The sequence below is a fragment of the Ostrinia nubilalis genome, chromosome 28 (assembly GCF_963855985.1).
Source record: "Ostrinia nubilalis chromosome 28, ilOstNubi1.1, whole genome shotgun sequence".
Taxonomy (NCBI): domain Eukaryota; kingdom Metazoa; phylum Arthropoda; class Insecta; order Lepidoptera; family Crambidae; genus Ostrinia; species Ostrinia nubilalis.
The window spans coordinates 3,665,079-3,681,007 of record NC_087115.1 but is presented as its reverse complement, the minus strand read 5'-3'; the positions used below and the strand labels follow the sequence as shown (position 1 = coordinate 3,681,007).

Below are 15,929 nucleotides of genomic sequence, written 5' to 3'. Positions count from 1 at the left end.
TGGCCTCCGCTCCAGAACCTTGCTGTCCCAGCAGCCCATGTAACATCATTCATACTTTAATATAAGTAAATACTTCGTCAAACTCCTCCAATGTTCTTTTGATTAATTTCGTTGCGGGTCCAATGACAGTTTAACTTTCCCCCCCGGGACAAACTTGACCTTCACTGGTTGGGTTATTGGTGTCAAGGAGGAGGAGGAAACAAGGAGTTGCAGCGGTGGGAACGAGAGGTGGGAATAGCCCCGTTTATAAGTAGGTAAACTTAATAGAATTGATCTGATTAAATTACACAATGCAAATAGGACGAAGCTATAGGTAATTAAAAACATGTTGAGAACCAGTGGCTTTATTTATAACAATACCTAATAACATTAATACGCTTTTACACAATTACGCTATTTCGTTATTTGGCCAGCTGGCGAGGTATTGTTCGGGACCATAATCGTGTAGCTGTTTATACAAAACGCCATTATTTGATGTAGGTTTTACGCATTAATAATGTCAATACTCATTGTTATTAATAATAGGCTGCTCGACTTTCCGAGTATTCTCGATTCTTTTGAAGATGGTTGCTACGAGTTGTACGAGTAGAAGTAGTATGTTATTGGGCGTTCTATCTCACATTCGGTCGGTCGCAGTTGCGACCTCACTCTGTGCGATAGATCGCCCAATAACACGATCGTAAGTAAACCATGCCTGTAGTAATGCAGAATAGAATATTCCATAAAGACTTGACTTACCTTCACACGGCTACTAGCACAACATCACCTTTTTCCTTGAGTCCACGCACTTTCGATCACATGACAAAACAAACCCAATTGGAATTTACAATTCCTTTTTAGAAATCTGTATACATGGGTCAGTTTGACGTATGCCCTTATACAGCGGTAGCACCATAGGTAAACCTTAAAACCATGCGGATGAGCAGCTTGCCTCGAGAGAACACACAGAATTTACTTTTATGTAATTTTCTGTACCAGCTTGGCTCATGACTCTCCATCCAACACGAGTAAAAATGTTATACCAATAGCAGCTTACTGTTAGGTTACATCCATGTATACGAGAACCTCAAATATGAGAATTATAAACCGATTGAGTTACACACTATAATATCTTGAGTGAGAGTCAAAAATAATTCATAAGTTCTATAAGATTCGTATTCATGGGCCAATATGACGCATGCCCTTATACAGCGGTAGCACCATGGGTAAACCGTTCAACCATGTGGATGAGCCGATTGCCTCGAGAGAACACACAGAATTACAGTATGTATGTATATTCTGTACCAGCTTGGCTCATGTCTCTCCATCCAACATAGGTAAAATGTTATACCAATGGCAGCTTACTGTTAGGTTACATCCAAGAATACAAAACCTAAAAGATATTCCTTATGAATTAATTAGGCTCCCACTATACACTACTAACACTTTCACACAAATTGACACAACTGACTATTGAAGGCGGAATATGCAATTTCAGCACTGTTGCGGTCCAAGTGCATAAACTGTAGCGATTTTGATAATTAAAATTAGCGAGCATCGAAAACAAATGAGTATTAAGACAATACTTTAAGTATTTGTAAATTTAAATATGTTAATAGTACGTACGAATGCAGGTTATTAATTAATTCTCCGCCATACATTAATAGTTATAGCATATTTATGATTTATCTTATAAATTGATAAGATTTTCCAAAAAGGAACTCATTAACTTATTAATTCAACAAAATAAAATAATAATATCAACCAAAAAATAATAAGTTTGTCTTTGTATATCTGTCTATGATTCTTTTAACTTGGACCAAACATACTTTGGTCTAACTTGAAGTCATAGTCAAAGAATAGTATGCAATCATTCAATATAGTCCATCATAGGTTGACTGGTAGTTCTAAAAAATAAGTTAAGAATATCAACTAAATAAAATATTAATCATATCTGCCTAATTTCTTATGACTTGGACCAAACGTAACTTCCATGTAACATGAAGTCATAGTCAAGGAGCTGTATGCAATCTTTTAATTTAATCCATCATAGGTTGACTAGTATACATTTTCATCTCAAAGCTTAGGGTTTATTTAATAAATATAAATACTAATTTATTTATTTTTATCATGCAATTATTCATCACATATTTTTATCAATACTTTCATCATAATCCATCTTTTTGAGAATAAATAAGTGACGACATGACTTATCTTAAACATAAAATGAGAGAAAAAAGCTAGTAATATAATATAAAGTATTAGTTACGTTAAATTAAAAATGATGTGACACATTTTAAAATTTACTTTGGTTTGCCGTCCCTGCAATGAACCTTGGCTCTTACACTATTATCAGAACGTCGACTAACATACCATTTTTGCTGTGTCAAACTGTAACATAAAGCGCAATGTTGCAATGCTGTTGTATTGACGTCACATTCTCATAATGCTTGAGCTCTTTGATTGCTATAAATACAAACCATACTGACGTGCTATAAAAATGATTACAAATCCATTTCTTTATATGATTTTATAGCTTGCACTGTGATGTAAGAATTATGTAAATTGTTAAATTGCATTATTCAACTATAAATCTATTGAAATGGTCCGACATCCGGTTGCTAAGTTGATGATATTTTAACGAGTAAACAATTATACCATGGCTTTGTCTCTTTATTAATTAGGTAATTATTGTAGTGAGGGATAAAAACCTGTTTTTATTCCCACATACCAACAACTATCAAACAAAAGTTATAAGGCAAAGAAGTCAAACCTAAGATGTAGATAGATAATTTATATACTCTTTATTGCACACCAAAAAAGTTGTTACGGTGTCGTATCGTTAAAAAGCGATCTCTTCCAACCAACCTTCAGAACATTACTACTACAGTACTAAAACATATTATATTGATTGACCAATAATTACGTAGGTAAAGTTTATTAACTATGTACTTCATTATTATGATCAATCGAATGAATTATGAGAACAAACCAAAACATTGTAAAACTAACTTTCGGAAGCGTAATAATTGCAATCAGGCTGAGTTGCACCATTTTATTTAAACTTTAAAAATCGTCAAAAATCTGTCTCAAACTCCTGGTGTGGACAAACTGGTCATTGTCATAGTTAAGGTCATAGGTAAATTGGTGCAAATCAACCTTAGTCTTATATTTTATATTAAGTAAATCAAGATAATTATCATGTTATCATTTCAAGTTTAATTTAAAACTAATAACGTCAAATATTTTGAAATGTTAAATATACCCACAAAATCATGCAATATTTACTATGTTTTAGTTTAAATCAAATCGTGATTTTGTAATTATATTTAATTTGTCTTCACCGTAGTATATTTTCATACAGGAATTCGCGTCATCGCCCCAGTTTTCGTAAATACCTGAGTGTGCATAAGCATTAGGCCCGGCGTGAACGCAATGCGCAAGCTGTATAAATCGACTGCAGAAAGTGATAATATTTTTTCAATAAATTTCGAATATTATGTTACATAAAAATATATGTTCATGACACAAATATTTTGTATTGAGCGGGAATCGAACATGCAACCTCTGTTATAGCGTACCGAACTACCGGTACGCCACTACTCCATAGGAGCATTGTTTTCTCGGTACGTAACGTTTGCGATGGGCCTAACCTTATTGCTGAATTATCAATATTTTCCCTTTAAATTTGGGGGCTCGCAGTATGAGCTTCATTCTGTATTTCGAAGTGCTTCAGAAGGAGGAACTAGCTCCAGTGACGTCACATCTTGAGTAAATTGTGAGTGTTCAATATGTGAGTATATTTTTTATTTTGACTATTTTTAACTGTGATATGTTTAGATTTGATGGAGAGATTCGTTAGTTTAGTTAATAGTTAGCCAAACATCATGTAAATCATGTTACTTTAAAGTTTAAGACATTAGCACTGAAGATTTAAAACTAACTTTAATGTTTTGCAGCGTTTGTCAAAGTATATACATATTTTTGACGTTGACTATAAACTGTTGTTCGTTTACTATTCGTTGCAGAGTGTACTTTCATTGCACAGGATGGAAATTATGTGACTTTGAATTGTCATTATCTTTACAGGTCTGACTCAGAGTTTGAATCCACATTCGGTGGGAGTTCCACCTCCATCATCGCTAACCCTCGTAAACATACGAAGAAGAGGAAGACTGCGCCAACTTCATCAAGGTACGTAATATAGTATGATCATTTTAATGTAACTAACATAGTATGATATTTTTATTGTAACATAGTATGATTATTTTAATGTAACTACTAAAATTTTAATGAACTATTTAATTTTTAGTAGTACTTATTATTAAATATTCTGTAGTATTATGTCTACATCTTTACATGCAGTTACTTTGCTAAGGCAAAGATGTGTGATCAAAAAATGCAACCTCATAACGCAAGTTTATTAATTTATTTCTTATTAATTTCACAGATCAGACTCTGAGTGTGAAACTGTGCAGCCAGCAGCGCTGAAAAAGAAACCTGTAGCTTCTAGACCTCGGTGAGTATTATTTTTATATTTGTTAAGCTTTATGCAGATATCATATCTGATGTTTTTCTACAAATGTTGTTTTCGATCTTTTTTATTGCCTAGTAAATTATATTTAAACAGAGGACCTAATTAATAGGTATTTTCTACCAGCCAACTTACTAGACACATAATAGAGATAAACTAACTAGGCAGTGAAGTTAATAAGTTAGGTTAGATAGAAATACCGATTTGGAAAATACAAACAATTGATATTTTAATACATGTACACTATTTTAAGTCGTAAATAATGCTTTAATGTTTTAATTTTCAGAGCTCCAACGAAGAGTTCTACGGATCTGTTCGGGCTACTATCCGACGAAGACGAAAGTGTCGCCATCGAAAACTCTCAACGACTAAAAGTCGGTCGTCAGCAGCTGGACAGCAGCCTGACCTCGAAGGTGGCCAACGGTGTCGTGCGGCGAACGGTTCCGCTCGAGGGCGCTTATTACGTGGAGGTGCGTGTTTACAACACCAGGGACGCGCTCAAGACGCCGCCCGCGGATCGCTACAAGAAGACGCTGCACACGCTGAAGGTTCAGCTTAACACCGAGACATCGCAGTGGCGGGATCTTCAAAAATTTATGAAGACCACGAAGAAATTGTTTGAAGACCGCGAGCCAATATTTTATAATAATAAAATAAACTTTAAATCTTAGTTTTAAGTTAGTTAGTTCTATTCTGAGAATGATTTAAAATAAATAGCATCTAATATATTTTTTGTTGCATTTTCCTATAGGCTTTTAAGTTTAGTCATATATGAACATCTAGAGTTAGACTCTCGTTAATTTTCTGTTAAATCTTAAACCTAAATCTTCTTTTAGAATTTATAAGCCATAGTTTGTTGTATAATTCATAAATTGTGTAATTCCCGTTAACTGTACTACGTTATTGTTTACTAGTAAAATACCTAAAGACGTTATTTCAGCTTAAAGTGTATTGATAACATGCCTTTTTGTACTGCTTGTGGTACCCGCGTGGAAAATACGCATTGGATAGGTCACTTGAGGAGTAATGCGCACAAAAACAAATGTGCGGTTCCGGTAGAAGACGGAGTACTTAAGGTAACCTCTGCATTTAAAGGTCGTATTGCATCATTTAGAATTCCAGCAAATGTGGAACACGAGTCAACTTTACCGGATATATTTTTAAACAGTAAACGTGGAAAATTATGTAGTCTTATCGAAAAGTCGTTAAAAAAATACGTAAGTTTAAAGATAAATATTGAGTATTTTGCTAATTTCATTTTACTAAAAAATGATTCCCAAGACGTTAAATCTTTTGCCACTAAGAATATAACAATACATCGTAACTTTAACTGGAACCAAATATTTGACTCTGTTGTTAATAACTTGTGTAAAAAAGTTGAAGAATTTCAGGACCGTGACAGTGGGTGGGCCTTTCTAAATAACATTTATGTAGAGATTAATATCAATAAATTCGATCCTTTAAGTGGTTCAGGTTCTAGTTATATGGATTTGCCATTATATTTAAAAAAGAAAAAAGCATGCATCAATATCCAAAACAAAGATAGCTTTTGTTTTTTATGGAGCGTTGTCGCAGCCCTTTATCCTGCAAAACGCAACGGAGATCGTCCATCGTCCTATCCTAATTTTCAAGACGTATTGAATATTGATGGTCTAAACTTCCCTGTTACTTTCACAGATATAAGAACATTTGAAAAAAATAATCAAAATATATCCATAAATGTATATTCCTTAAAAAGTAATCGCATTGTGGGTCCAATTTACAGATCTGAGCTTAAAAGAAAAACAAGGATCAATTTATTATTACTTGAAAAGGGAAACAAATCGCACTATGTTTTAATAAAAAATTTGTCACGTCTTGTTCGTACTCAAATAACAAAGCATCATGGCACGATATACTTTTGTGATGATTGTATGCTGTTTTTTTCGTCTGAAGAGAAACTTAATAGTCACACTTGTTGCGGTGTGACTACCGTGCTTCCGGAACATGGTAGTTGTCTTCATTTTAAAAATTTTAATCGGAAACAGGATGTTCCTTTTGTGGTGTACGCCGACTTTGAAACTCTACTTAAACCAATAACGACTTGTGAGCCTGATCCAAATTGTAGTTTTACGTTAAATCGTACACAACACATTCCAGCAGCTTTTGCTTATCGCATTGTTTGCTCATTTGATAGCAAACATAATCGATTCATTTCGTACCGCGGTCGCGACTGTGTTCAAAAATTTCTCAAATGTCTGTATAGAGACGTAGAAAAAATTTATGAAATTTTAAACGTTGAAGTGCCAATGGTGTTTAACGAAAGTGATGCCAAAATGCATGCCAAAGCTGACGTGTGTCATATTTGCAATAGTCTCCTGCTATTTGACAAAGTAAGAGACCATTGTCACTTGACAGGCTGCTACCGAGGTGCTGCTCACCAGTACTGCAATTTACAGTACAGTCTCCCAAAACTAGTTCCTATTTTTTTTCATAATTTAGCAGGCTATGATTGTCATTTATTCATTAAGGAATTGGCTGATAGTTTGGGTCCTATTAAAGTAATACCTAAGAATAAAGAAAACTATATTTCATTCACAAAATTTTTAAAAATGTCTGATGGGAAATTTGCTCAATTAAGATTTGTAGACTCGTTTAAATTTCTAGGCACAAGCTTAGAAAAATTAGCAAACGGTTTAGACAAAGCAGATTTCATTCACTTAAAACAATGTTTTGCTAAAGAAAACGAATTTAAATTAATGACTCGCAAAGGTATTTATCCCTACGACCACATGAAATCTTGGAGATCGTTCTCTGAGAGACAACTTCCTCCCAAAGAAAGCTTCTATAATACTTTAACTGACGAAGGTATCAGCGATGAAGATTACATGCATGCACAAGTGATTTGGGATACTTTTAACATAAGCAATATGGGAGAATATACAGATCTTTATCTCAAAACCGACGTCTATTTACTAACAGACGTCTTTGAAAATTTTAGAGCGGTTTGTAAAAAGCAATATCACTTAGATCCTGCTTTTTACTTAACAGCTCCGAGCTTATCATTTGACGCAATGTTGCTGAAAACAGGAGTAGAGTTAGAGTTATTGTCTGACTTAGAAATTATACGTCTCATACAGAAAGGAATACGGGGTGGAATTTGTTTATGTTCTACTAGACATGCTCAGGCGAATAATATTTACATGGATAATTATGATGAAACTAAAACGGATTCATTTCTCATATATATCGACTGTAATAATCTTTATGGTTATAGTATGTGCCAGTCTTTGCCAGTATCCCATTTCAGATTTTTGAAACAGCACGAAATTGATCAATTACAAATTATGAACGTGCGCGACGATGCGGATTTTGGGTTTATTCTTGAAGTTGATTTATTATATCCGGAAGAATTGCATTGTATTCACAACGATTATCCATTTTGCGCGGAGAAATTCATACCTCCGGGAGGTAAAACTTCTAAATTAGTACCAAACTTATATTCAAAATACCAATATGTGATTCACTACGTTCATTTAAAGACTTGTTTAAACCATGGTCTAATTTTACAAAAAATTCATCGAGTTGTGACTTTTAAACAAAGCAAATTTTTAGCGCAATATATAAATCTTAACACAGAACTGAGAAAGAAAGCAGTAACACCATTCCAACAAGATTTATTCAAACTTATGAATAATTCTGTTTTTGGGAAAACATTAGAAGACACTGAACGTAGAGTAGACATCAAATTAGTGAATCAGTGGCAGGACGATACCAATCGAACAAACCGGTCTCTCTCTGCTGCAAAGTTAATTTCTCGACCAAACTTCCATAGCGCCACCATTTTCTCCGAAAACTTAGTGGCTATTCAAATGAAACCGGAAAGAATTATATTAGATAAACCAATTTACATTGGCTTTGCCGTTTTAGAACTTTCTAAAAGTCACATGTACCAGTTTCATTACTCTGTAATAAAGCCTCACTACGGAGATAGAGTACGACTATGCTATACAGACACCGATAGCTTTATCTACCAAATAGAAACAAATGATTTTTACGTAGATATAAAGCAACATTTCTTACAATATTTCGATACCAGTAATTACGCTCTGAAAAATCAGTATGACCTTCCGATTCGAAACAAAAAAGTACCTGGTCTATTCAAAGACGAACTTGGCGGATGTATAATGACTGAATTTGTAGGGTTGAGATCAAAGTTGTATTGCATTAAAACTGATTCTAATGTCATTAAAAAGGCAAAAGGAATAAGAAAAAATGTTATTAAGCACTTGGAGGCATCTGATTATAGTAACGCATTACTAAACGATAAAATAGTGCGTAGGAAAAATATTCTCTTTAAATGTATTAAGCATAATATTTTTACACAGACTGTTAATAAGATTGCTTTGTCAAATGCGGATGACAAACGTTTTATATTGCAAGACAAAATATCCACAATGGCATGGGGGCATAGCTCTTTGTTGTAATAAATAACTTTAAGCTGAAATAAATATTAAATATAAATAATTTTTATGTAAAATAGGTACGTTAGTTTTAGACTTTATTGTTAAATTTAATATTATATTGCATTTTCTGTTAGCATTACTTTTTACTTACTTATAAAAATAAATCATTTTCAGAATATTTTTTTTTGGTTTTCTTACAAAATTCCTTACCTGCTAAATTAAATTGATATTTTGTTTTTTTATTTATAAAATTCAAGCAAAAGAAACATTCGACAATACTGATTGTCATGTTTATGTACACGTGCTGAGTATTATGTAGGTCGTCAGTGACGACGATATTAATTATAAACTCAGCAAAATGTGATTGATTCCTCAACTCGGTTATTTTCTTACCATTCACACTTTGTCTCTGACGAACGTTGTACTACAGTGCGATTGCTTCTATTCTTGTAAGTATTTATTTCGAAGTTTGTGTAACACTTTGTTTTACGTTAAAAATATTTTTACTAATGAAACTTTATTTTGTTATAGATAATGGCTCAATCTCCTGACATCATGTTATCCCAGTACGCTCAAGATCCGCTGGAGGGATTTACGCAAGAATTTCCGGAGCTGTGTTCCAGACTCCACGCGCACGCTGTTCAAAGACAAGTGAAAAAGCCTAAGAATAAAAAAGGTGTTTCAAAAAGAAGACTAGGACCGACGAAATCCTATGTGATAACGAAAAATCAGAAAGGAAAGAGGCTCATCAAAATAGAAGTTATTGATATTGTGAGTGATATGGGATCGGCTTCATCCTCAGAAATCACCGACCAAGAGGATAATGTGCTGATCAGCGCACAATACGTGGTCCAGGATTCATACGACGAAATCATGGACCTCACTGACAATCTTGTTCAAAAAATATCGAAAAAACTTTGTGGTGATAACTTTTAGTGTTTTTTAAGTGTATAGTTTTAATGTAAGTATTAAGTTTTTATTAAAGTGTAACGCAAACTTGTAAATTAATATGTAATTATAAGAATAGAAGCAATCACACTGTAGTACATTAACCGAAAATTATCAGTCTTTTTGTACTTATTATATTAACTTAATCAGGCAATAATTTTATTTTCTTTCTTTTTTTCTTTTGGTGACGATAAAATTAAGATTTCATGTGTTTTTATTACAAGTGTTTTTGAAAATATAGTCTTACAGTAACAAGTGTCTTCTTATTTTGATCGTTCGTTCAACCAAATGACGTCCACTACTGGACAAAGGCCTTAGGATTTCCATATTTTGTATTCCAGTTAAATTAAACAACCTTTTTTATCAATAAATAATCAGTTTATTAACATTTCATTACACCTTATTAAACATTTCATATCCATTTAGAGAACTCTATGTTTTATGCAAAATACATTTTTCAAAACACATTATTTTTATGAATTAAACAATGAAAATGATTATATGTACATTAGAAATATTTAATAAATTTAAATATTTAATAAATTTATTTGATTTGATTTGATTTAGAAAGAATTTAAACTCAATAGTTTACATTATACTGCTACATTTTTTTCAACACACCATTTCTTTATACACATCACATTTTTTAATGCACAATATTTCTTATGAGTAAAACAGTTAAATAATGTGGGGTTATCAAAACAATAAAGTTTGTAAAGAGTACTTAAACTTGGAGCGCCTAAACAAGTTACGTCTAAAACGTCATTTTGATTACATAAATTATGCACCCATTTGATCTTTTCTTCTCCTTTTACTAAGATATATTTACCTTTTAAATAAGGTACGATAAGTCTTTGAAATTCTCTATAGTCAATATATCCTTCACTCCATCGATAGCCTCTGTTTTTTTCGATCCAGCAAACTTGCTTTTTCTCTTCAGCAGTCAATGAAGAGAACGGGTATGGAGGCTTAATCAAAAATATGTGAGTATGCTCTTGGGTAGCTATAGCAAATTCTTTTATTATAAATTCATTTTTGCTATTTTTAAATCCTTGCAGATCTACGATTATATTGCTATTCATGATATTTTCTTAACGATATTACTCAAAGGTTTGTATTCAAATATACAATCGTTTAGAATCAAGCAATAAGCAGCTGTCTGATCTGGTATCTCTTGGTCTGTTTCAATTTCAACTCTTACATCGATCGAACCTTTTAAAGTTTCGTGTTGTCTTGAACAGTCGATAACAAATAAGGGAGCTACGTCTCTGAATTCTTTCAAGCTCAACAACGGCTCTGACCGGCGTCCGTGATACGACTGCTGAAATCTTGAATACTGTTCATATAATAAAGCAATTTTTTCTTCTGAAAAACTGACATTTAGTCCTTCATACGGATAATATGTTGAATTTAAAAAGACCCTTACGTCTCGTACGTGACAATGATCAAATTCTGCCATTGACAACACAGCGTTATGTTTGCGATTGGTTTGTAAGGCAATTACAACAAATCGTGGTTTTTCTATTTGCGATGAAGTTTTAATTGACCAAGTATGTTTACGTGTTTTAGGCAGTAATGGGTATTCATACAGATCCCAATTACGAAACACTAATGGAATAGCTCGATCTTTCTCCAAGTGTTTCAATAGGTTTATCCTCTCACGATCTGAAACTTTGATGTGTGGAACGCGCCAAATAATTTTATTGATTATTATGTCATCTACAACTTCACCTGCATTTAACTTGACCGCATTAAGGTTAGTATTACTTCTCAGTAACACTAACTCGTGTTTACAGTTAATGATAATTTTTTCATAATCCTCTGCAAATCCTAGTATCCTATTTAATGGTATAGATGCAGAAAATGCTCCACCACTAGCATTGTTTGTTCCCGCGGTTGACCAGCCCCAAACTCGACCACATTTGGATTCATTTTCATTTAAGGATAGGTAAGATTTCATTGTTGTAGTAATACCAGCATTCTTAATTTTATCTATTTCAACTCCATTAAGTTCATATCTTATGTCTTGGAAGAGAAATAAGCCTGGATTATTAACGAAGTGTACATTTGATACTTTTTCTTTGGTGGTGCTGTTATACACAACTACTTTACCTTCGATATATAGACTACTAAGTGAAGGTAACACGTACAAGTCTTGTTGGTTGATCGGTATTCGTATTTCATCATTCTTGTTGAAACTTGTTACGTATGGTTTGTACGAATGGTACTCGAAACTTTCAATGCTGTTATCATATGATGTTTGTTGAGATATATTTAAAATATTCATTTTATTAAACCAATTAATTTGAGAAATTCTTTATTGGTCTTGGTTAGCTTCTTTTTTAGCTGAAGCGGTCTGTCTTTCTGGAATGTTCTTTTAGAACTGACTGGAGTAAGCAATGTAGAAGGATTTTTATTGAAGTTTATCATTTTTTTCTGAAATGTAAATACAGTTGTACTTCTTCACCTCGTAAGTTTATCTCTTTGTTTTCAGCGTCCAACAGCCTGATGCTGATAGCACTTATAGAACTTTGGTTGACAGGAAAATAAATCAAATTTTTAGGTATTTCAATTATTCGATAACCAGGTGGTACATTAGGCACGAATTCATAAATTATATGGCTTGCTTTCCCGTTCACAAATGAACCACTGACTACATCGCATTCGATCCTCACAATGGTTGTTGATAGAATGCTCACAGGATACTTTGATTCAGTACTTATATTTGCATTTATTGTTTCCATTCCAAAACCTAATATTTTACCAATTGAGCCACTTTTATTAAAATGAACGTCTTCAGAACAATAAATATTTGTTTTCAATGTGTTATTATTGCAAGTAAGATTTAATGTAGTGTTCTTGATGTTATTTTTTAAATAATCACAAATATCCTGAAGCTCGTAAGACCCTTCAGGAATTTCGATGATCTCATTTTCACCATAGTAAAACTTGTTGTTTCTTTCATCTATGTTGGGAATTGAATTGAAGGTTGAAAAACATAAAAGACCGCATTCGTAGTCCTCTCGAAGCTCTAAAGTTGGTGAATAATTTGTTGTTAAGGAGGCTCCTGTTCCGGTTATAGACACAGTGAAAGACATTATTATACTGATACTTTTATTTATAAATTTCATTATATAAATGTTTTTTCCAATAATTCCTTAAAAATTTCAAACACAAATGACCACAGTTTATTGTACCAAAGGCTTGATATCGTACATAATTATAGTTTATAGGTAAATTATTAAAATATTTGACTAATTCCAACGGTGGTTTTAAATTACCAAAACTGTCATAATATTCAACGTAATCATATTGCTTTACAAAGGCCACCCAATGTGTTCCAGGATTTTTGTTAATATCTAAATTCATGATAGCACATTCTATCTTATTTGGTTTCGCAGGTAATGTATCTCGCATGAATACACCACGAAAGAATGGAATATCACTAGCATGTTCTAATATATCCAGGTTAGTGAGCGCACGTCTAGGTAGCCGCTTAATTAGTTTTTTGACGGATTGAGATATAAACCAGCTCCTTTTTTATGAGGTTTTATATACAGTCCTTTTCCAAGGGCTACCGCTTCCATCATTCTGTTGTGCCTTTCTGATTCCATTAGACTCTTTTGTGCGGCTTTAGAATCATTAACAGCTTTTGCTATACCAGCTGCACCTCCCGCAAGAGAACCTAAAGCTGATAACCCCGCAAATATAGGAATAAGTGGTAAAAGTCCTCCAGATTTTGGAAGAGGAATACATCGAGGTAATCGTATTCCTTTTTTGCTACCGAAAAGTTTTTTTGCAGCTGCATAAGCATATTTTATAGCCGAGTTATTATCTTTAGATTTCAGTTTTTTTAATTTTAATTTTATTTTCTTTATCCCTTTCTTAAATGATGTTATGCCTCCACCGGCTCTGATTTTAGCTTTCATCGCATTTTTAACTATCCATGAAGCTATTTTTTCTCCTTTTCCAACATCTTTTGATTTTAGTCTTTTCTTAGCCATATTTAACAATTCTAAATCAGCCTTTTGTCGAACACCAGAGTCTTTATTCAAATAAGCAATATCGTGGTGCATACAAGCCTCGTCCAATTTGTTGATCCCTCGATCGCCTTGAAGTAATCGTTTCTGAAGTTTAGTTCCAGGACCACAAAATTGATAACCAGGTAAATGTAACTCAAACGGTAAATGATCTATCAATGTATTAATTATACCACTGCCTCCCTTCATTGATTATCATAAAGTGAGTTATAGGAGAATTTATGATTTATTTATATACCTACACCACACATTCACTTTTGTCAACCCAACTGTTTTCCTTATCACTTAAGCCCAACCATTTAACAAAAAGTTTGTTTCCTTTCCTTTTTATAACTTTCTCGATAAGATAAAGATCAGGCAGTTTAGTTTTTTGTAATTCATATCCGTAAAAAGAACCAAGAATAATTTGATTGTGTTTATCTTCAATTTGATACGTTTGAGGATTTGTTTGTTTAATTTTTATGATACGAAAAATTTCGGTAGACCAATTAGGTGTATAACCTTTATAAAAATCTCCTTTGAATTTACTTATACGAACAAAGTCGCCAACTTGAAAAGTTGACCGTTTACGCGTTTGTGGAATCTGGCTTTTGATAATATTAGATCTAACGACAGTCTCATTGGAATTATTAACATTTATTGGTTTGAATTTAGTAACCCGATGAAAAGTGTTATTGTACTGCTGTACAACTGCATCTAAATTATTTTTAAACCATTGATAACGACCGCATAAACTAAATACTTTGTAGAGATGAGATTTTATCGTTCTTATTACTCGTTCTACAATTGCCGCCTTTTTAATCGAGTATGTGGAATAATGATTTATGTTATAACTTTTTGTTAACTGTTTAAAACAATCGTTATAAAACTCTGTACCCAGATCTGTTTGCAAATGTTTAGGCTTTCTTGTTGATTCGATAAATATACTTCTCATTGCATTCGTAACACTTTGTTTGGATTTGGACTTCAACGGTCTAACCCATACGTATTTTGAAAAAGCATCAATTACAACTAGAACATATTTATATCCTTTATTAAATGATGAATATTTTTGAAAATCCATAAGGTCAGCTTGCCATAAATCATCTATCCCTTTAATAATCGTATGTCGGCGGATGAAATTTCTTCTCGCTGCTTTGTGTAGCTCGTTGACTATATCTTGTTTACTCATTCTTGATAGATTTTGCTGCAATCATCCGATCGATTTCTTCTTTTGTGTAATAAAATGTAGATAAATTATTAGTAGTTAATTTTTCCAAATTATTAAGATACTTCTTAATATTACTTTGAATGGTTTTCAATTCATTTTTAAAATCTTGAACACATTTATCCACATACTCTTTATTTACAGCCTCATCATCTTTTCTAGGGGTTGGTAATCCTTTTAATCTCGATGATTTTAAATCAAAGTCGCCTGCATCTGACCTTACTAATGTGTCATCAGTAAGAATATTAGTAAACTCAGACAATCGTAAACGCTTATGAATGTGATGACCAAATTTATCTATATTCATTGCCGTCTGCTCGGCTTCTGTAGTGTAATAGTACTGCCAAACCCTCCTGTTGGGAGCTTTATATATTTTATATCTTTTATGATACCAGCTTCATGCAATTCCTCTATTATTAAATAAATTTCATTTTGTACTCCAGTGTTACCAGCTGCCCATGACCCAAATAGTAATTTTAACCTTTCCACTAATTCATTTGGATCATCCCAATAAACCAAATCAGTATCCTTCTTAACTTCTTTCAAAATATCGACACCTTCACCTCGTGGGAGACTTTCTACACTACTTGTGTGACTTCTAGAGAACTTAAACAAAGGTTTGATCACGTTCATATATTTAAATCCTTTGTTACTGTTTATTGGTTTTGATGCATCACAGTTTCGTTTGTGTGCATTGGTATCTATAAGTACTAATTTATAATTTTGTAAGTCCTCATTTGTAATCATTTTTAAATCTGGAGTTTTTTTGTACAATA

General features: G+C 32.9%; 1 protein-coding gene and 1 long non-coding RNA gene across 2 annotated transcripts; both read left to right on the top strand.

Moving 5' to 3' along the window:
* The first annotated feature begins 1,118 nt into the window (after window positions 1-1,118).
* LOC135085199 (uncharacterized) lies at window positions 1,119-5,184 on the top strand. The gene is made up of 4 exons (XM_063979953.1): window positions 1,119-3,772; window positions 4,069-4,173; window positions 4,430-4,498; window positions 4,800-5,184. Coding segments are annotated over exons 1-4 (561 nt in total). The 5' UTR covers window positions 1,119-3,770.
* A 1,120-nt stretch (window positions 5,185-6,304) lies between these two features.
* LOC135085529 (uncharacterized) lies at window positions 6,305-10,161 on the top strand. The gene is made up of 2 exons (XR_010260152.1): window positions 6,305-9,407; window positions 9,490-10,161. It is a non-coding gene; the product is annotated as an uncharacterized LOC135085529 (long non-coding RNA).
* The last annotated feature ends 5,768 nt before the right edge of the window (window positions 10,162-15,929 follow it).

Bases quoted from the DNA above. Each gene is read 5' to 3' on its own strand.
- LOC135085199 (XM_063979953.1), top strand. The intron at 4,174-4,429 runs GTACGTAATATA...TTAATTTCACAG, and splicing joins ACTGCGCCAACTTCATCAAG to ATCAGACTCTGAGTGTGAAA. The intron at 4,499-4,799 runs GTGAGTATTATT...TTTAATTTTCAG, and splicing joins CCTGTAGCTTCTAGACCTCG to AGCTCCAACGAAGAGTTCTA.